Source organism: Tyto alba, unplaced genomic scaffold (assembly GCF_018691265.1).
Source record: "Tyto alba isolate M040663 unplaced genomic scaffold, T.alba_DEE_v4.0 Super-Scaffold_23, whole genome shotgun sequence".
NCBI classification, from domain to species: domain Eukaryota; kingdom Metazoa; phylum Chordata; class Aves; order Strigiformes; family Tytonidae; genus Tyto; species Tyto alba.
The window spans coordinates 30,139,802-30,162,046 of record NW_024881297.1 but is presented as its reverse complement, the minus strand read 5'-3'; the positions used below and the strand labels follow the sequence as shown (position 1 = coordinate 30,162,046).

The following is a 22,245-nucleotide window of genomic DNA, read 5'->3' as shown; positions in this document are numbered from 1 at the left end:
GCATTTCATGCTAAATTAGGCGCCTGTGCTTGGTCAGATGAATCACCCCATGGAAATGTTGGTTTCTTCCATTAAATGAGCCCCCAGCAACCAGCTCACATGTTGAGCTTCATGTGGGAGACTTCGAAACTGAGACAAAGTCAATTCCACCGCGTTACGGCCAAGAGATCTCATAACTTATCCCTTTGCCTTTTAAGTCATACAGGGTGAGTGTCACACTTTGTCAGCCCTAATGCCACTGATACAAAGGTTTTTATGTCTGAAATACACGTGCCTCTGGCAGTGCAGTCCCGCTCACAAGCCCATTGAGCCCAGAACGTCAGCGTTGACATCTCTTGTCACTCAACTGCTGTGACATGGAAGGATCAAACAAATACGTTGTTCTGAGGTTGCAGCGGTGAATGAAGCTACAGGCTGGAAAACTTGTTGTAGAGGATATCTTACAGTGCTCAGATTTGTTTTGGAGGTTTCTGGCAATCTTTGATATCAGTTGTTAGCTGGGCTATAAAATATTTTATAGGTGATGTGATATAAGGAGGTAAATAAACCAGAATAAACACCATTGGACTCTCCTGGCATCTGAGTCCCACTATGCTCCTAACTGCCTAAAGAGAATCGAAAGATCTCTTTGGTCCTTTCTTCCCCCATGGACTGTGAAAGAGCACTTCTTCAACCATTTTGTAATTTCTTTAAATGCCGCCTATGGAAAAATTCAGAGACAAACCATGTACTTTCAATGCAGTTTATTGAAGGCACAGTGAAAAGCTGGGAAGTTTGAGCAGTCACTGAAAGAAGCTCTGTTCATGTGAGTACGAGATGTCAACTCAGAAGATTTATGCACCATTAACTTCCCTTGGCATTTCGGGGATGGGGATGGGGGGGTGAGATCTTCTAAAAATCAGCATGCTTTGAACTAGCCACCCCTAACATGCAGAAGCAAATGAAAGTATTACATATTCATCTGTAAGCAAATTCCACAAAAAGCCTATGGAGGCAGTGTAACTAGCAGGTGCTTTGAAAGTTGAAATTGCCTTGTTTAAAACTTAAGCTCAAATTTGCAGCTCAGGGTTTCTTCTTTGAACAAGGGGGGAACAAAAGCAAAAAAAAAAAAAAAAAAAAAAAAGAAAAAATAAATAAAAAGGAGCATGCTCTTTGCAACGCCTCCTGGGAAAGTTAAATCATCACTCTCTTTTCTGAAATGCTTTGGGAGGAGCTGGAAGAAAAAGAGGTGTCTTATAAGGAAGAACATTGTTAATTAATCTGCTCATTAGGGGGAAAGCCAGAGAGAGAAGGCAGCACAACAAGCAAACCCTTAAAGCTGTGATAATCTAGACAGTATAAACTCAGAGAAATAATACTGTGTTGAGCACCTGCTGGAGAAGCTTGCTAGATGTGTCTCTAGGTTGGGGACTCTGAAAACATAACGTGGTGGGGTATATATCTGATGCTAATAAATGTGGGAATGGGCTCAGTGACAGATGTTGCTACTAGTGAGCAGAGAAAATATCCTGCATCATCTCAGTGGTAGGAACTGCCCGCCTCTGCGTTGCTCTCCAAAGTTGCTGGCTGTGCCACCTCCCCAGCTGATGGCCCTACGGAACAACGCATGGGTCTCTGACAACCCCGTAGTTCCCCACCACGCCGCTGTTGCACCCCACAACTTCAGGGCTGTTTGCAACGACAACGGGAGAGCCCCCCAGCTGCCTGATGACGCAGCCTTGGTTTCCGAAGCTGACCACCCCACCAGCTTGGCAAGCCCCCATCCTGGCATTCAAGCCCCCGTTCCCCGCGCTGATGACGGTGCGGGCTGGGTACCCCCCACTCCGGGAGCTGAATCCCCCATTTTTGCAGTTGACCCCTCCAGCTTGGCAAAACACCTCTGGGACACACTGCTTGGCCACCGAGCTGATGACTCTCTTGGGGTGGATCCCAGCGCTTCGGGAGCTGAATCCTCCATTCTGGGTGCTCTGTCGTCCAGATCGTCTCCCCAGGGAGCCGTAGCCGCACACAGCCCCATTTGCAGCCAGCATCCCGCAGTCATCGGGGATATTGTAGCCACTGCTGACCACAGCTGCAAGAAAGCCCACGGGATTCATTGTTCAGAGAGGAAAACCGAAAGACTCTCACAAGGCAAGTTGTCCCACGAGTGACAGAACCGACCAAACCTGATTTCCTCTAGATTTGTCCAACATATCCAAGCCCCTGCTCCTTCCAGCTCCTCCCCCGTGTCCCAACACATCCCCTCACCGATCCTCCCAGTTCCCACGTCGCTCATCTGGCTGGGGACGTACTCTTTCCCAGGTTCAACGCACATCGGTGCATTGCCTGGCGGGTTTGCCAGGACAGCTCACTGTGGCCTCCAAGAGTAGAAAAGAGTCATGAATTTGAACTTCCCCCCTCCATTGAAAAGCTGTTTTTTTACAAAATTCAGAGGTATCTGAGATTTCTGGGACTAAACCTTCAACATCAGCCTGGCTGAAATGGAAAAGGGAGTCAGAGGCAGAGGGAGCTGGGGCAGACAGATAATGCTGCTCCATAAACTGCCTTTCTTAAAATGAGAAACCCTCATGGCTGAAAACCTTCAGATTACTTACACACGCTCACTGGGTTCCCCACACATATCCTGTTAGGGGAGAGAAGAGAAATGCACGTTATCCTATTAACCAGTTGCATGCATACCTAGAAACATGACGTTACTCATAACTTCCAGCCATATATCCAGCCCACTTAATCCCTCGTTGTAACATGTCTGACTATCCCTAGGACAGGAACTGTTTGTGCTGGCACAAGGGTGGCCTGTATGGCCTCCAGCCATCTCTCCAGCCCCAGTTTCTGTGAGCCTGGGAGGATCCTGGAGCTGCAAATTTCACCAGGAAGCTGGAATCTTTCTGGCCTATGATATACAACAGAAAAGGGAAAAGGACTCTGTCACCCACCTGCTCTCTTCACCCTCCAGTAGAGTCTTATACGTTGCGATCTCAATATCCAGGGCCAGCTTGACATTCAGCAGCTCCTGGTAATCCCGCAGCATGCAAGCCAGCTCATCCTTGGCCTTCTGGAGGGCATTCTGCAGCTCAACGTGCTTCTCCCGGGCATCTTTGAGGGCACAGTCCCCACGCTGCTCAACATCACAAATGGAGGTTTGCAGGCAGGAGACCTGTCAGAGGGGAGGATGATGGCACAGGTGTTTTCAAGGCTTCGTTTCCCAATTCCTGAACATTCTGGTTTTGGATTAATCCACTCTTCCAATTACAAACAGAAAAAAACCACCAGCATCCCTTCTCTCTATCCATTTTTCAACTATACACTTTCCAACTACAGCCTAGAACAGGTCTTAAGTCTACTAAAGACCAAAGCATCATTTTCCCCCATATCTGAGCTGTCCTGCAAGACGTTGCCCTTTCTGGAAACATCGCCTCTGGGCCTCTCCTACCTGCTTCTTCACATTCTCCAGTTCACACTGCAGCTTCTGTATCATCCGGGTTAGCTCTGAAATCTCACATTTGTTGCTCTGCAGATCATCGCAATACTTGCCTCTCTTATCCTGAAGCTCCTGAAACTGGAACCAAGAAACAAGACAATCATCATTTTTGACCTGCAACCTGTTAAGTTGCCAGGCAGACACACAGGTGGCTTCTTACTCACCCTGGTTTGGTAGAAAGCATCAACTTCTTCTTTGCTCTTCTGAGCTATTTCTTGGTACCAGCATTCAACATTCTTGATGATGCTTTCCATGTCCAGGTCTCGGTTGTTGTCCATTTTCACGATGACCGACGTGTCGCATAGCTGGCGATCTACCTGAGCTCGTTCCTACAGGTTGGGGAATGGCTTAGTCAGCTGTTAGCAATTCTCAGACTTTGTAATGAAGGAAGGGCTGGGAGGAAGATCCACACTGCTCAGCTGATGGATATAACAAGTCAAGAAATGTCCCTCAGGTTGGCTCAGCAGAAAATCCTCCCTGCTGGATGAGTTGCCACATGTCAGCTGCTGACCTACATGCTGACCTGCAGCAATTCTGTCCACATCAAGGGCAAGGAATTTGAGTGACTTAACCCTTGGTATCCTGTCATCTTCAGCTGCTTTACTGATGTTAATGACAGGATTAAGCTGGGAGTTTCTTTAGCTCTAATCAGACAGCTGCAATCCCGAGTAACCAGACAGACACATCTCTTTTCTCAGGGGTAGAGTTAGGACACAGCCAATTCATACCTGGGGCTGCATTAAGAAAGGGGGAACCACCCTATTTCCAGCATAATCATGTTAATATTATATCAACCTTGTACTTCCATGCTTTCAAGTACTCAGGGCTTGAGATAAGACCTGTCCAAGAGGGGTTTCAAGCTGTACAATTTGGAGCACCTAAAGGGTGAGACAGCACCACCAAACTCCTGGGCCAGACCAGAGAAACTCACCTCCTCAAACACACATTTCAACAACTCCAACTGCCTTCTTAACAGATCCACCTTCACCTCCAGCTCTTCCTTGTTCAAAAAGATACAGTCTGCATCCTGAAAGAGAGGAGACACTTTCCAGCCCAATCTCGCTGAAAACTTTGGAGAAAAACACAGGAGACAGAGGCAGTGCCAATAAAACAGAAACATGTTTCAACAAGATTTCAAGAGCAGAAAGGTGTGAGAGGGTGAGTCAAGATGCCCTGGTGTCTCCTAAAGGAAAACAAAGCCATTCCAACGTGACTTACAGGGATTAGTTTATTTATTACTTAGGACCTAGCTACAAACTCAGAATTGACTAATGAGTATTTAAACATAATTTTTTAATATTGTTCAAATTATTTCTGCTTTTCTGATGTCCAAGTATAAAGGATGTGAAGAGACAGTCAGAAAATAACCAGCGTCTTAGACACCAGGTATTCCAGTGTGACCTCTCCCACTCTGTCCCCCTTCCACAAACACACCCTCCCATTACACTTCAAGAATGTACTTGGAGTGCTGATGATGTAAGCTTTGAGGACACATTATTTTTACTTTCTACTTGCATTTGCCTCTCTTTCTGACCCTGTGCCTCTTTACAGGCCTCCCTCCTTTCGCTCTTTATAACACTTTTGCTGGGTGTTTGCTAATAATGCACTATTTCAGCCAAGTTTTACATCAGATAAACCTATTTGAGGCATAATGATTGATGTATTTTGAGCTTCTCACCTTTTTGAGTGCCACAAACTCATTCTCCACAGTTGTACGCCTGTTGATTTCCTCTTCGTATCTGTTGGAAAAGGAGAAGGGCTGAGGCAAGCAATACCATCAGACACACAGACATTAACCATCAGGTATAAATAACAACCTTCGCTTGCTCAGAGCCTGCCATCAGGCACTGTCAGATCAGTGTCTGGAGCACAAACATTAGGCCATCCCAAGATCAGAAGCTTCTTCAAGAACAACAACATTAACAATGCAAAGAGTTTGCAAGTGAGACAGAAGAATGTGACATCCCCGGAGGGGATGTGCCACATGTCTGGGAGATGTTTCCTGAGATGACCCAGAGGAGAAGTGAAATGCCAACAGCTAGAGGAGACCTGAAGGTCCTTACTTGCACTTGAACTCCTCCACCAGCTGGCTTGTGGCACATTCTTCACTGCCCAGTTTTTGCTTTTCACATAACAAGCAGTCCAGGCGCTTCCGCAGGTCACAGATGTAATTCTCAAAGTACAGTTCGAGGTTTTTCCCTTTCTTTGGTAGGACGTATTGCTGCAGGAGGCCCCACTTGGTCTCCAGCACTTTGTTCTGCTGCTCCAGGAATCGGACCTGCAGTCCAAAAAATAGCAATTCTTCAAATACAGCGATAAATGCAATAACTCAACACCTGGTTTAACTGTCTGCTCTCACTGTGAAACTACAGGTGTAAGAATAGGATTTGCAGGCAGTGAGATGTGATATGCCATGATTATCATAAAACTATCTGCCCTTATTTAGAAATCTAAAATTCACATGGCAATATTATTTAGAAATCTAGAAGTCACACGTCTAAAACTGCCTTTCTTGCCAGTGAATAAATATAAACCTCCTCCGGATGGTACCTCTGATGTATTTTAAGATGAGATTGAGTCCCCAGAGAGTAGAATCCACTTGTTTCTGTTTTCTCTACAAAGGGATCCGAAGGTGACAGCTCAGACTTAGATATCTAATGTTTAGGTGCCTGAATCAAGATTAACCTCCTTTGCCTTCAGGAATAGTTTTGGAACAGCCACAATATTTAAAGACAAAGGGGGAAAAAGGGTCTAATACAGGACAGACAGATGATCCCGTCAGGGCTGTAACTTCTGGGTGAGCTAGAAGGCAGTTGCAATGAGAAATCCAGCCTTGAACTGAGGCCGTCCAGAGAGGAGACACCTGCAAGAAAGTCCAGTACCACCATGGCCACGATACAAACACCAGCAAATACTGGGGCTGGTATGTGGCTGAAATGGATCCTTCCCCAGTACTGAAGATCTCACTCTGAACTACCATGGCTCTGTGGGAATCTGGACCCTTGCATGGACCCAGCTCAGTGATTCATGGCACAAGCTGGACTGGGGGTTTGGAGGAGGTTGGCTGTGTTTTATTTTTCTCAAAGAAGTACAAGCGCGAAGTAGGTTTGCACTCACCTTGTCGATGAAGCAGGCAAATTGGGTGTTGAGGGTCTTGATCTGTTCCTTCTCCTGACAGCGTATTTCGTGTTCCAGCGGGTCGACCCCCACGCAGAGGGGCTTCAGAAGCCGTTCATCAATGCAGATACCTTGGATGCCATCAGCCTTGCGGTCGGGGTAACCTCTCACAATACTATATCCCCTGGGGCCACAAAGGCCAACCCTTCCTCCAACACTACCGTAGCCTACACCTCCAAAGCCAAACTCTCCAAAACATCCAGTACCACAGACCCCGTTCACGTAGGAAATTCTCCTGTTTCCACCCAGGTTGCAGACGCTCCTGCTGCTGTAGGCACCAGCTCCGCATCGGACAGGTTGGCAGGCAGAGGCGGCATAGCTTCGACCACAAATCTCTGAAGCTGAACTGAAGCCTCTTCGTCCCAGGACAGATCTCACTGTAGGCGCCTGTCTGCTCATCGTGGCTTGCTTGAAGGTGGAATATGAAAGTTTAAGGGGAGCTCTTCTGCAGGAGAGGAACAAAGATCCCACTGAAGTGACACAGTGATGCTACCCCTTATATATATTTGGGAAGCTGGCCTTGATAGGATCAGGACGTTAATTTAAAGTGCTTAAGGGTTTGGTTTGCCTGGCAGCAATAAATGCTTCTCAAAATGCAAAACAGCCCAGCAAATACTAACTACTGAGGAAATAAAAAGGAATCTAAAAGTGCTCTGTTTGCAAGTTGGTTTAGAATATATTACGGTTTGAAGTGTTCCCCTAACTTACACTAATTATAGTTTAGCAAACATTTTTGAAGAAACTCTTTGTGATTTGTTTGCAGTGTGTCGTTTGGGGTTTTGTGTCTCATGGGTTTTTGTGTATGATGGCATGTTTTGCAGACTTGCACTTTGTGGGGGTAATTTCACAATCTTTGGGTGCGGAAAAGTAACCAAAAAAAAAAAGTCAGCCATGGAAAATCACTGTGGAAGTTGTGTTGGGTGGAACATTTCTGCACCTGAAACAACAGCAAATTCACTGAATTATGGGTCTGGATTCATATGCAAGGATTCAAAATGCCCCCCAAAACATTCCCATACAGCATTTCACACTGACCACCTCTTACCACCGTGAAACACCACCAAAACAGAGCAGGTTGCATCCAGGAACCGCAGCATATTTCAATTTGCTTACCAGATTTATGTTCTGTGCTGTCAGTGGCATTTTCACTTGAGTAATGCTACAGATTCTTAACCTGAAGTCCACTTGACAGAGTTAAATCTTTGGCCCTCGCTATATTGAAGCTTCTACCAAGCTGGATGTCAGAGACCTTTTTGGTTCATCTTCTGGCAGTCTCTACAGGGAACAAAAAAGAAACAGTAGCACATTTCAGCCTGGTGAGATCCACCTCATTCTAGAAGCGACTGCTAAAAGTTGTGTGACTTTGCCAGACACGTCCTTGCCTCTCAGTGGAGATACACCTCCATGAGAAACAGCCCCTGGGTCCGTGCTTAGGGGGACTGGTGTGATTCACTCTCCACAGGCGTTGGTCTTTCTCCATCAGCAGAGGAAGTCTTAATGAGTGGATTAGGCTGGACACGAGAGATGGCTTTGACTCACACTGGCAAGGTGAACCTCTCTCCCTCCTAATCGCCAGCCCAAGGAGGTGAGACAGTGAATCCACCTACCAACCATCTCAGGGCCTTCTCCAAACTGACATTCGGAAAGTCAAAACAATAGGACTCTTTCAGCTCTTTGAGACTAAAGTGTTTGGGAGAAAAAGAGACATTATAGTGCAAACAACTAAATGCCCTCAGCCCTTCCAGACCAAACGGGAGCAATACTTGAGAAGTGTTCCTATACATACAACACGACGGTATCTGGAGGCACCCAGTAGCTGTGTTCCCTCATCCTCATTATCCCCCTCCAAAAACATCTTTCAAGAGTTAGGATCAGGTGGTGCAAATCATAAAACCAGTGCTAAACCTCCTTAAAACATTAAGCATTCTAATATCAAGTTCTTAAAAAGAACACACGCACACCGAAACCGTAGGATGTGACTGCAGCACTGAGATTCACAAGGCTATTAATTGGACGTGTAATTGCAACTTATGTGAGTTTGAGGGGCTGGTGGTATAAATTAGTTGCGTAAACTGGTACTTTTGCCCTATACAAATGGGATAATTCAACATATTTACAGCATGACTTTCAGATTACACCTTTGTTTATAGTATTTTAGGCTCACAGTTCATACTGGGTTGCCAGCACAATTGCCAGTATCAGTTAGAACAAATATTAGAGACTTCAAGCTAAAGCTTGTAACTTCCCAGATACTTTAAGTTCTAAACAAAGATTTATCAGAAGTGAAATGCATATTTGAATCCAAAGAACAGTACAAAAGGCAATTGTCACAAGCTCTACCTAAGAAAACTGCATCCTGGACCAGAAGTCCGACTGAAGGCTGGCGTGCCGCGGCTCCCTTTCTGCACCCCATTATGCACGTCAGCTGTGTGGGAGACACCTGGAACGTAGCTTAGACTGCAATTAAATGTCTGTGAACCAACCATGCTGCAGCAGCCCCAATTCCAAAATGCCTCACCAGAGCCAGTGGCTTCCTGATATGTAAGAGGTTTGGGGCATAAGTTGCGCAGTATGGGGTAACATATTTGTGTTAGCCAAAATCCCTGGTTTTGCTCCTGAATTCCAGTGAGAAGGCAGCAATACAGAAGGTTCACTTAATGTCCTTTAGATCTTGACAAGGAACGAATGTTTCACCTGTTGGTACACAAGACCTCAAGAATAAACAATTTGTTATTGTGAGTACAGACATGGAAAATGGGAGAGTACTCTGAAGAAAAAATGACATCTTTTTGACTCAAAAAATAAAAAAAAAAAAAAGAGGGGAAGGACTGAGGAAGCAAAAAAAAACCCTATATTTTGATGAGGAGTTGGATGAGTCATTTTGACAACTTGCAATCTTTCCCTTTGTCAGCATTCTTCTCCCTGAATGTGCTGCTGAAATTGGAATTCATTATAAGAACATGTGAAGTTCACTAATTTGTTTGTTGCCTCTGGAGATGAATCCCAACTAGCTCTTCAAATATATTTTATGCGATAGTCTCAAAGAGCCATGCTCCATCTCTGTAATTATCCACAGCCATAGAAAACTCAATGCATTCAGGTAGGACAATGGCAATAACTTACCTGTGCTAACACCATTTGATAGATGTAAGATTGGGTCGTAACATGTATTTTTATGCACACAGTTTCTTGGACTGTATAGACTCTTGTCCGTGTCATTCATGAGATGTTAAAAAACTGATTTCATTAGTACAGTCTTATTCTCTTGTATCCTAAAGCCGAAGTTGTACAAGGGAATTCAATCTGGTAATGTATTTTTTCCTCTCATTAGCTTACATCTTCTCTGTGTTAGAAGTTGAGGCTTGGTTTTTCAAAGGATGTTCCTCATAAAATTCATCAAACACGGGGCCTAGGTACACCTTCCTCCCTACTTCAGCCATCAAGCTAGCCATATATTCTAATTTCATCTTTGAGACTCTCTCTATGGCTAATGGAAAGAGATAGGCATCTCTAGACAGTGATTCATCGCATCCTAAAATAGGCAGCTAAGACAGGTGGGAGGAATCCTGCTCTGGAGGTACTTACCTCTATTCTTATTGACTACCAGAGGCAGTCTAGACAACCAGACAAGTAGACCAGGCGCCCCACTTCTGGATGGTTAAAGTTAGCTGAATTAGTCCCACCCTTTGGGCGCCAAATTTCTTTAGCACCTTTGAAGTCTTAATGAGAGTACACAACATCACACGCTCTCCAGATTTGCTCAGTTCCTGATGTATGCATATATCATATCTCCGTGCAGTGATTAGCGCCTGCAAAGCTGAGGATTGCAACGAAGCAAAGGATTGTTTTGATCTTTTTCATGTTGATGTCTTCCTCCCACAGAATTGCGCAGTGGAAATGAATGTGGGATGTATGGGAATCCCGGCCCCTGAATCACACTGCCTGTTAAAGCAAAAAGATTAGAAAAGAAAAAAAATATTGCGGCTGTTATTAGATTCCTATATAAACTTCCCTATAAATCCACAGGAGCTTTTATCCCTTCCAGCTGAAACTTCTTTTCTTGGGCAGCAGAGACTATCTGAGCCATACAGAAGGAAGGAATTGCCCATGGAAGGTGGGTCAGGTCCTCCTGGGAAGCATAGTCAGCCTGCAGGAAATAGGCTCTTCCTTTTGTTATGCTAAAGCCCCAGTGCCCAAGCCCATGTTTGATTTGATTTGTGCGTCTTTGTGATGTACTGCTGAATTTCTGATGAAAGGCCTGGATGATTCATGAAGCACTGGTGTTCAGAAAGGCTGGTTACAGGTTTAAAGTAAAACACTTGCTAAATTAACTTATCAGATCTTGAAACTGTGACAAGGGGGAGTTTGGAGGTGAGAAAGCAACCCTAATTTTGTGTCATTTCCACGACTTATTCTTCTCTTGCATAAAATGTGACAGGATTGTCTATTTTCAGTGGAACACCATCACCTTTGCGAGACACTTAAGCCCCTCTTAATGAACATTTATGGCTGCTCGATTACTTTTTTCTTGTCAAATCTTTCTTGTGGTTTTCTTCATTAAAGACTGTTCCTGTTTTCTTTTGTGCTCCTCATATTTGATTGTGAGATAGCATCCTATCACATGAGAATTATGGGGGGAGAGAAAGATCTTCCAGTTCTGAATCACAATAATTGCTTCGGCTAGGCAAGACCTTCTCTCTGGATTCCCCCTTTTGTAAAACACATAGCTGTCCAACTTGCCTCTATATGGTTCATTTCTTTGTTCTGCTTGTTGCCTTTCATCAGTTTAATCACAAAACACTTTAGTCCTTTGTGGCTGATTTACGTTAATAATTTGTTGGCTTCTTTTTTTAATCTGCTCAAATGTACAGTAAAATATGTCCTTTTCATCTGTTTCAAAATCTTAAACTGGTAGTCATAAGCTTTCTAAAATGATGCTGAAAAAAAGCAGTCATTCCTGAGTTTTTTCCCTATAATGACCCTATTGCAGTAGATTTTGAAGAGGTATAGAATGTGTTTTGTCATCGCACCTTTGTGGTAGACATGCTATAAAAATGCAAAGAGATTGAGATGACTTCTCTATGAATCTTAAAACACCCATTGAATAGCATTGGGTAGGAGCCAAGTTTGGTGCAAATCAGCATAAGTAAGGTGACTTTAAAAGGCTTCCATAATTTACACTAGCCAAAGACGGGATCTACATGACGCTCTCTGGGCAGCCCTGCCACCTCTCCTTAATTGTTAAGACTTCTAAACAGCAGATATGTCTTGTCCAGTTTAGGAATAGGGCATTTCTGCATTCTGGGCAAACACTAAAAACCAAGTGGCAACACATTTGTTCTCCATGCAATTTATTGGAAAAGGAGCAAAATGTTTAAAGCTCTTGAGTCATTAAGATAGAAGTGAGGGTGCTGTAATTTATGCATATGTCAGGACACTAAGCAAGGAAGTTAATAGGAATACAGGCGATGTAATTACTCTTTGTGGACTACAGAAGGTGAAATGTGATTTTCTGAATTGAAATTTTCTTTCTGACTTGCCTGTCTGCATGTGGATGACCAAACTTCTCCAAGCCAGCGAACAAAGAACATCACTGGAGTCCTGCCCCTCCTCTCTGTGATCCCATGTGTCTCACCACTGTAACCCCACTGAATTGCCTAAAATTAAGTGAGGTAAATTTTGATGAAATGGTGAGTTCTAGAGAGCTCATTTCCAGAAACACTTCCCAGAGCACTCTAGGGAATGGATTCTGAATTAAATATCACAACTTGTTTCGTAGATAGCAAAAGCTTAATCAGGAAAAAAAAAAAAAAAAAAAAAAAAAGGCGGCTGGTGAGAAACAGGAATTGAGTGATAGAGATAAGTGTCCCAGTGCAGCCACCAGCCCTTTAAAGAAACAGTAGAAGTCAAAAGGAATATGTTTTACGTGTCCCTTTTTTGATGTGATCCCAGTGGAGTTTCTCTGATGTGGTTACATGATGCTATGATGTTCTTGTACCCAGGATGCCTCTTCCTTGTGTGTAAGGTGGAGCTGAGGACATTTTTACCATTGAAAGTGGAACAGGTCTTTAATTTTTCTACTTTAAGTCTTACGTCCTGGTTGTCTCACAGCTGAAGCTGATCGGGGTGTTCCTGGGGCATGAAGGTCCAGCTGAAATCCTCACCCCTGGCCAACACATCCCTTGTGGGTGAGCTGAGTTTCCCATGTTCTCTGCAGCTCTCTCCACAGCTCCCTGCAGTCCTACTGCAGAGTCCACCGGTGCCCGGAGGGGCTGAGCTCTGGCATGAATGGCCCCCACATCTGGCCCTAAATTCTTCTCTCCTAGGGATGCAGCTGGGAGCACCAGGGATATATTGCCCACCTACAGAGCTGGCAATGCTTCTGGGGGTGAATCCTCCGTGGCAGGCACCAGCATCTTCGGGTAGGGATGTTCTACCAATGCTACAGGCGGACTCGAATCTTCTGGACTGCCTACCAGATCCACAACCCAGGTCAGCTTTGCAGCCAGAGATGGTGTTGCAAGGGGTGGTGATTACTGTCATGGGAAAACACAAGCTGAATCACTCATGGGTAAGACACAACCTTCCTCCTCCCCCTGCAGACCAGAACTAGATTGTTTAATGCTGCAAGGAAAATAGGAAACCTACTTACACACTCTGACAGGCCTCCCAAGGCGTATCCTGAAGGAGAAGGTCACAAGGTTATCCATCATGTAACTAGCATTGATAGCATTTCCCAGCCCTATTGTCTCTGCTGAAGAGTCCCAAGGACTGAACACTTCCCACACGTGGTTGTAGTGGTACCCACCTGCTCTCTTCACCCTCCAGTAGAGTCTTACACGTTGCGATCTCAATATCCAGGGCCAGCTTGACATTCAGCAGCTCCTGGTAATCCCGCAGAATGCAAGCCAGCTCATCCTTGGCCTTCTGGAGGGCATTCTGCAGCTCAGCGCCCTTCTCCCGGGCATCTTTGAGGGCACAGTCCCCACGCTGCTCAGTATCACAAACTGATGTTTGCAGAGAGGACACCTGTCAGGAGAGACACAAGAAGTCCTTACTTTCCCTGTCCTTTTTCTTTCCATACTCACCTCTGAAAGAGAAATTCTCACGTCTTTCGAGAGTCCCAAACTGGGAAGTATTGAGGTTGTTTTCAGGAAATCCGGTTGATTTCAGGAAATCCAAATGTTTCCAAAATCAAATATCAATTCTGAAATACTACAAAAAGGCTGGACATGTCCCTGTGCTGCCAAGACTGTGTTTAAGTCTTGTTTTGAGGATACCAATACTTTGTTCTATTTGGAACTAATAATTAAGGTTTTCCATTACTTCCCGTTATAAACTATGTAATGAATTAGATGGTCTGAAAATTATACCAGTTTCTATGGGTGTTGAATTACTGGTGAGTCACAATTCTACTCTACTTATTGGATGCTTTGAACTTGTGTCAGAAGCATTGTCTCCTGCCAGAATTCTTGCTGGAGCAATTTCAGCAATTTTCCAAGTGGCTGTAGCTAATCCAACAATATAATTTGGTGCAATTAGTTCAAAATGATCCAACAGAAAATACACCAGCAGATAATCCTTCCTCCCTGCTCAGCACTGGTAAAATCTTCTCTGGACCAGTGGAACTAGCATGAGGCAATGCTCTTTGATAAAGACGAAAGAAATGCCGCAGAGATGTTGAAAACATGACTTGGGATCTCACATCTAGTATCCAGTGGGTAAATATGATCCATCATACCTGCTTCTTCACGTTTTCAAGGTCACACCACCTCCTCTGGATTACAAAACTCAGTTCTTCAATCTGTTGCTGGTAGGACTCCAGACCATTGCTATCTCTCCTCCTTGCCTCCTCAAGCTTTTGGAACTGATAGTAAGAAACAAGAGAGATGCCAATTAATACTGATAGTGTACATAATATAGGAGCCTTGCTTCTGTTTCCAGAGTGAATTAAGCTAGGTTTTGAAAAGTCCTCACAACTTTGCTGCTCCTGAGACTTTCAGCAGCAAATGGAGCTTTCCCCCTGTAGCTTTCACTGTTCAGCTCACCTACAATCTCCCCATTCCCAGCATGACCGTGTCCTGTCCCATTGCACTGTATCTGTTCTGGGGGTGTACTCCTGACTCTGAGACTCACAGAGTTTAGCAGAAGGAAAATTAGTTCCAGAAGTAACATAGTGAAGACAGAAAGGAAAAATCACTGCCTTTGCACTGCTACTTTTGACAGTGAGAGAATTAAGGATATGTCACTGGATGCTACTACTTACCTTGGTTCTGTACAATGCATCCAACTTTGCTCTCCTCTTCTGATCTGTGTCCTCATACCAGCACTCAACGGTCCTGAGGATGCCCTCCATGTCCAGACGTTGGCTGTTGTCCATTTTCACAATGACAGAGGTGTCCCGGGGGCTTCTTTCCAGCTCAGTGACTTCCTAGAAGCCATGTGAAGTGGCAGTAAGCTGTCAGTCTGTCTCTGTCCCTGGATTTCTTATCTCACACTCCAGTGGAAGTAACACCACCACTGGGAGTCTGACCGGAGCCCCAACCCTGGAGTTGAGATTCAATTTGGTCATGCATGCACCTTGAGGGTTTGGGGGTTTTTTGAGATCTCTAAGTCTTCCTTATTTGGGTTTCCCTTTGTCTCCCCAAAAGAGCCAGATGCCTAAATCAATGTAGGCAAGGAATGGCTGGTAGGAATAGCTGCCACCAAGCAACACTGGGACAGAAGCATCCATACCTGAGCAGAAACACATTTCAGGAACTCTAGCTTCTGCTTTAGGGTTTCTATCTTTGCTTCCATCTCTCCCTTGGCCAGATAGACACAGTCTGCATCCTAAAAGAGTTTCCAGACATTCAGAAGTCAAAATGGTGCCTACATGGAGACCTAAGGCAATTTCACTATATTTTTAGAGTAAGAAATTTTGTTTAGGAAATGTGATTGGGAAACTCAGATATCCCCTGAACAGCAACAGCTGAGGGGTCCCAAAAGCATCTACAATATTGCTGAATTCTTGCTTGAAAACCATCATTATTTGGGCATTAGGACTAGCAAGCTGTCAGTTTAGAATGAAATGTACTTTCTGTGCTGAAGGGCAGAGGTTTGATGCTCTCTGGCAATACTCTGTGATGTGCTGTTTCTGCATCTATAATTGTCCAATGACTTTTAACATTCTCAAGACCTGACCCTTGCCTTGCAAGGAGCAGATCAGAGGAAAGTCCTTGGATGTCTACATCCAACCCTTCCGTTCATATGAATTCCTTACCTTCTTCAGTGTCACAAGCTCATTCTCGGCAGCTGTGTGTCTGTTCACTTCCTGCTGGTACCTGTTGAGAAAGAGAAGAGCCTGGTTACTGGGTCACTCTGAGACTGAAGATCTTGTTTGTCTGGGTATTTAGGGGTCACAGTGCTTTTGCATCTCAGCTTTTTGGACCTCAGAGAGAAGTCTATTGCTATAGACAAAAATAAAAGTCCCATTAGACAAGTTGTTTGAGCTCACTTCCCTGTGATGATTTCTACTCACTTGCATCTGAACTCTTCAACGAGCTTCCCCATGTCATTCAGCTCGGTCTCCATCTGCCCCCTCTCATGCAGCAGTGAGTCAAGCTGCTTCTGCAGGCTGCAGATGAAGTTGTTGAAGACATGCTTGATCTTCTTCTGGGATGGCTGGACCTCCTTTTGGAGTAGGTCCCATTTGGTGGCCAACACCCTGTTCTGCTGCTTCAGCTGCTGTACCTGCATTCAGAAAGCAAAGCCACCTTCTACAGGCACATACTTAGATGCATTGTATGGGGACCAGATGAAAGTAGGGGGAACAAGACATCTTCCCTTCTGAGTCAATGCTCCAGGGGCTCATTGTAGTTTGAAGGGGCTGAGAGGACAAAAGAGAGGCATTGCAATCTTCATAATCCTATAATCCTAGAGCAAGCTGGGCATGCTCCTCTCCCATTCCCCAAGGAAGCCCTAGACAGCACATCTTCTGTGACAGCTACAGAAACCATAGAATATTTAAATAGAACTGCATACAGATTGGTTGATGGTGGAAACCATCATTTATCAATAGGAGCCAATGCAACTTTACAAGGTCTAGCTGCACAGAGAGAAGGCAAGCGTGCAGAAGCTCAGTAAGATACCTTGGAGGAACAGCTCCCTTTCACTATTAATGATAAAGACAGATGCATCTTATCAAAGCACATAAGCATATAAACCAGATTAAAATAACATTATCAACTAGGTCTGCCTTTGCATCTCATGGTACTGGAGCGATGCATGCTAAAACCAGCACAAGGCTCATGTAACGAGAAATGAGAGGAGAGAAATCAAAGACCTGAGCACAAAAATATTTCCTTCACACTTAAACCTCATCATTCTTTTAAGTCTTTTCTCAGCTCTCACCTTGTCAGTCAAAGAGGCAAACAGGTTATTGAGGCTCTTCATCTGCTCTCCCTCCTGCTTTTGGATGTGCTGGATTTCGGGGTTGATCCTCACATCAAGAGGTTGGAGCAGGCTCTTGTTGACATGCACCACACAAATACCTTCGCTTTTGCAGCTCCTGCTCTGGAAACCTAACCCGTGACTCCCACCTTCAGTGTTGGTATGGATGCCCCTGCACCCCCAGTCTCCACAGACCCCCTGTTCGAGTCTTTGGCCAGAAGAAATCCATTTACATCCATCTGTGTTTCGGAGGCTTTGGCTGCCGTGGCTCCAGGCTCCATAACCTCTTCCAAATAGCACAGCAGAGGGGAAAGTGCTGCTTCGGTAGCAGCTCATGCCACTCGCAGCAGAAGATGATAAGAAGATCTTTCTTCCATGAAAAGACCTTCCAGCTGACAGCTGTTGACTCATGCTGGCAGTTGTGATGGAGGAGAGGATGCTAGAGGACAGCAGAGCATGCAACTGAAAACAGGGGCCCCTCTGATCTGACAGCCCTGAGCACCTCCTTTATACACAGCCCAGAAGTGGGACTTTGTTGATGCAGATGAATAATTTGGGCTTTTCTTGGGGTTTGTCCTGCCTGGAAGCAATTTGTACCTTTAAATATGCAAAATAGTGCATAACACTGAACATTTGTGCAATCCTATGGAATTTTACTGTTTTTAAAAACGCTTTGTTTGCATACTCAGCTTGGAGGATCCCATGGGCTGGGGTTTGTGAGGATTCTTCTTTTGGTTTAGTTTGTTCTTCCTTACATTAATTACAGTTTAGCAAATGGCCTTAAGAGTATCTCCCTCTGTCAAGGACAATCTGTAAAGGAACGTTCTGCTGAACAGCAAATTATGATTTTTGCAGTATCGTTCTTTTCATAGTCACTCCTTTCACAAAGGACAGTGTAAGTCCATGAGGCACAGCCGAAGGCAGCCCAGTGCTTGGGAGCTGGGAACCACAGCATGGACTGGACACACAAATTTCCTTGCTGTGATACAAGAGAGCAAAATACTTATTTTTTATAAATAGACCTCCACACACCATCCCAGTTAAAGCCCATAACTGACTGGTCAGGACTCATCTCTTCTAATTTTTGGTGCTAGGTCTGCTGAGAGACAGGCATGTCTGAGATATTGCTCTCCAGAGAGCGTCTCTCTTCCTCACTGAGTCCAAGAAAGTCTAAAATGACAAGCTCAGACTTGGATGTCCAACTTCTAGAGGAATAAGCTATTGTAGCTGTATCTTCTCTTTAAGTTTTTGGCTTTGATTGTGTAGAACACATAGAAAACTGAGGCTTGCATGGAGAAGACAATAAATAGCTTAGAAAATAGGAAGCTCAGCCACAAGGCTGTTACCTGGATACTTGTCAATCATTTAATTGGAAACAGCGGTAAGCTTGGCCTTGGTGGGCAGACTATGAATGCACCAGCATCCTGCAAAAAACCTTATTAATACATCTGCTGTATGGCTACTCTCTGTTACTATCCTTTATAATTGAGCTTGTAATTAAAACCCTTGGGATACCTCAAAGGCAAATAAAAAAGATTTATTAGAGTTGTTTGACAGACAGGGAAGAAAAGGCTGGTAAGTTTAATATATTTGCTGAGAGCCTCACAATACCTCAGAGGTGGAGCCAAGATTACATCTCTGTCCTTGTGGCTTCTTGCCAAAGTCTGTTTCAAAACAGAAGGGCAAAGGGTTTCATTCCAGAAGATTTTAAAGAAATCGTTTTCCCCTGCTATTATGCAGCACTAATCCTTAACTTTTTCAGTAGGCTCAAACCTTGGTCAGTGTTTTTTTGGCAATTAAATATTTAAATGCTTCAAATTCCCAAGAAATGGGGTAGTAGTATTTCACATGCTCATTCGTTTCCCTGGTTTTGCAGTGATTTTTTAATCTTTTTTTTTTTTTTTTTTTTTTTTTCCTGGGCTCATTAGAGGGCTTTTGCACCACCTTTCGCAAGAAGGCTGATGAAAAACGAAACTGGTTACCAGAAACCTTACTGGTATTCTGTCTCCAAGAGCGGCTGATGCCAAAGGTTTTCTTGTACCTCATTATTTGCAAATCTTCTGCACTGGAACAGCTTGCCCTTAGCCCAGCAAGAGAGATAATTGATGGTATGAAGTAGCTGGAAAGACAACTAGCTTAATTGCAGGTTCTTGACAGCACTATCAATTACACCTACACGCAGAAGAGCAGGAATGATTGAAGTCCTGGGTGTCTCACTTGGCTGCTTAAATACAGGCAGAGTCCATGGCAATCCCAGCTGGAAGAGCAGGATTGGAGCCCAGGAGGAGGGCATTTGGCCTGGAGCTGCTCTGAGTCGGTCTTCGTTTTGTTCTTCCAGTTTGCCTCTCTTTCGTTTCCCATTGAATCCCCCCTCCGCATCTGCATGGCCCCGGTGATGAGGTACCACCGTGCGCGACGGTCCTCCTGCACCTTCCCAGCAGGGGTGGGTGGTCTCACAGCATTCTGCCTGGCCCTGCTGTAGCAAGGGGAGTTTGGGTCCTTTCAAACAAGAAGGAGCTCAGAGGTTTTGTTTCCTTCCTGTGATTAGAGCCTACAGGGTCATGGATGGGTTCAAAAGTTTTTCTTCCCGTAGATAGACTTTGATAGGCAAAACTTCTGAACCTGAGTTTTCACACCCCCAGACATAGTGAAAGGTTCATCCATCTGGATCAGCCCTACCTCTGACTCTGAGTCGAGATGTCCCCTGATGACCCTCAGTCCCCAAAAGGCAGGTGATGCCCCCTAATGCAATCCTTGGACTGTTCACAACTGCCCAGCTCAGGCTGTAGTTTAGAGGACCACAGGGTCTGCCTTCCTCTCCCAACTTCATCTCATCCCACCCAACTTGCTGCAGGAGACAAAGTTTTTGTGTGTCATTTGACAGCGGAGAGTCTCCACGCTTAAAATACATCAGATCTTCTCCACTTGTTTCCACCCAGTTGATGGAACTCAGTGTATTCATGTCAGAGCAATTGTGTGTGCTGCAGCTGCCTTTCAGGAGAGGGAGGGTTGTATGTGTAGGTGGACACCAGCAGAGTAACTCACAATCACAGCTCATTAATTTACTTCTAATCACCAAGAATTTTGGAAAAAGGCCCAGCAATGAAGATAGGAGGCCCACAATTTTCATGGTGCTACAATGTAGCCCTGACTAATTTCACAGCTTTTTGCCAAAGTAAATCGGGAGGGAACTTCTTGTTCTGGCCACATCTGTACAGCGAAGAGAGCTCAAGCCCAAAACTCCATCATTTAGAAAGAGACTGGGAGAGCCAGTGCAAAGACCAGCTCTACACCACTATGGTACAACTTTTTTCTCCCACTAGGTGGTGGTATCTAATGCATCTTGAATATCTCTGGCCACGTGGGTTCTTGGTTGAGTTCTTGGTGGTGACACAAGCCTGTCCACACCTAGTTCAACACTCAGAAACCTCTCAGGATATCACTAGCAAGAGCTAGCTCACAGCTGTAGAGGGCAATATTTAGAAGCCAAGACAATATGGGAACAACAAGGTCCTCAGTCCTTGCAAGAAGGTGAGATTTCATATGGATTTTTACTCTGAGGTTGACTATGAGCCTGGGATGTTTTGTAAAATATGTGTGCATCCAGTAATGCACCTCTGGTAGAAGAACAACACTGAGATAGTTACCACCAGTTTTAAGGACAACTGACCTACTGTCATCTTCTTCACCAGCTTGGTGTCCTCCACTCACACCTGAAATCTTGCTCATCATGTCGACAATCTTGGAGGCTCAAGATGTGCCTTTCAGTGTTACATCCTGAGCATGTTCACAGTGTTGTGATGACTGATGAGAATACATGCCCCAAGACATTATCTGACATTAATCTGAAGGTCCCATTTTATGACCATCTTCTCCTTTTCACTACTTCAGCTCAGCCCCTGAACCTCAAAAATCAAAATGTCTCTGGGCACAGCCTTAGGTAGTCTATCTTGTGACATTTTCCATCAAAAACGTATGGGCAATATCTAGTTGACATATGCAACCTAGCGTTGAGTCAATGAGAAACGAGCAGTGGATATATCCTTATACGCACTGACATTGAACCTCTTTTAGACACTTCCTACACTTTGCATGTGCTGTCGTGGGGGAAAGAACATCATCAGCTTGATCATCCCATCTCAAATCTGTATGGTCCAAAGATTTGAAACTTGGCCTTAAGTCTTATCAGAGCCAAATACACGAGCTCCTTACAGATACTAGCAGGAGTTGGACCACATAACTGCTGAAGGAAAGGAACAGCAATAAATAATCATTTAAAAAATATTATATTTTTAGACAACTGAAATCCTGAGCCAGAATTTTCACTCCTACTTAAAAATGGATAGCTTCATATGGAAGAAGGTGCCAGAAGACTCATCTCCAGAAACTGGAGATATGATTATAGCTTAGCTGACAAGCAGAACAGGTTTTGATATACGCTTCCAAACCATTCCTTCACTAAATTAGCCTAGCGCTTAAGGCCATGTACTACCGGTGTGTAAATAGTACTTAAAACAACTTGGTGGAGATGCTGATCAAGCCCCTCGTACGAGTTGGGAGTTAGCAAACTCCCTTCTAAGCTGATCTCTTCGGCTCCTGTTAGAGTCAACTGAAACAGATGGTCTGTCTGATATCCAGCGGGTGATTCACCCTGCACTATGGTAGATGCACAAATTAGGTCTTTTGAATTCCCTCCAGAAGTGCCTATTTCTCTCCATTGACTCTCCCTTCTTCCTTTTTGACCTTTCACACTAGAAAACAGATCAATAAAAACCCCACAGACCTGACCAGAGTGTTCATATTAATTCTTTATTTCTTCTGATTAGAGATGAGGAGTTCTAGGCACCCTGTGTACATAATTAATTTTAGTGAAACTAAAGGCCAACAATGCTTGATAGTATGCAGAATTACCTTTCACGGCTTCCACTTTCTATTGTAAGGAGGAAGGCTTTGTCTTGATTGAAAAGTCTTGCCTAATCTCTTAGATAAGACATGGGGTTGTGATGATGCAGCTTATTTATTACTGAAGAACTGAACTGTTTCAGTGAGTGATGCAGAAGCAGCCATTAACAGGGTGAATAAACTCTCAGCTGTTGGAGGGTAGCTCTCCCTGGCATTTTGCAAACAAAAGTAGACTCACACCACCCACACGCCAA

The 22,245-nt window shown here is 44.5% G+C and overlaps 2 protein-coding genes across 2 annotated transcripts; both read right to left on the bottom strand.

The window, feature by feature from the left end:
• Nucleotides 1-728: 728 nt before the first annotated feature.
• Nucleotides 729-7,144, bottom strand: LOC104366446 (keratin, type II cytoskeletal 4). The gene is made up of 9 exons (XM_009973383.3): nt 6,599-7,144; nt 5,545-5,759; nt 5,160-5,220; nt 4,413-4,508; nt 3,646-3,810; nt 3,434-3,559; nt 2,937-3,157; nt 2,595-2,623; nt 729-2,071 (listed from the first exon to the last, which is right to left on the bottom strand). The coding sequence occupies exons 1-9, from the start codon at nt 7,055-7,057 to the stop codon at nt 1,593-1,595; spliced, it is 1,851 nt and encodes a 616-aa protein (XP_009971685.2). The 5' UTR covers nt 7,058-7,144; the 3' UTR covers nt 729-1,592.
• Nucleotides 7,145-7,870: 726 nt separating this feature from the next.
• Nucleotides 7,871-20,821, bottom strand: LOC104366447 (keratin, type II cytoskeletal 7-like). Its single transcript, XM_042796891.1, is given in 12 exon segments — nt 7,871-7,933; nt 13,025-13,194; nt 13,311-13,339; nt 13,467-13,687; nt 14,400-14,525; nt 14,925-15,089; nt 15,395-15,490; nt 15,921-15,981; nt 16,179-16,390; nt 17,051-17,560; nt 17,563-17,669; nt 20,764-20,821. Coding segments are annotated over 12 exon segments (1,818 nt in total).
• Between the last annotated feature and the right edge of the window lie 1,424 nt (nt 20,822-22,245).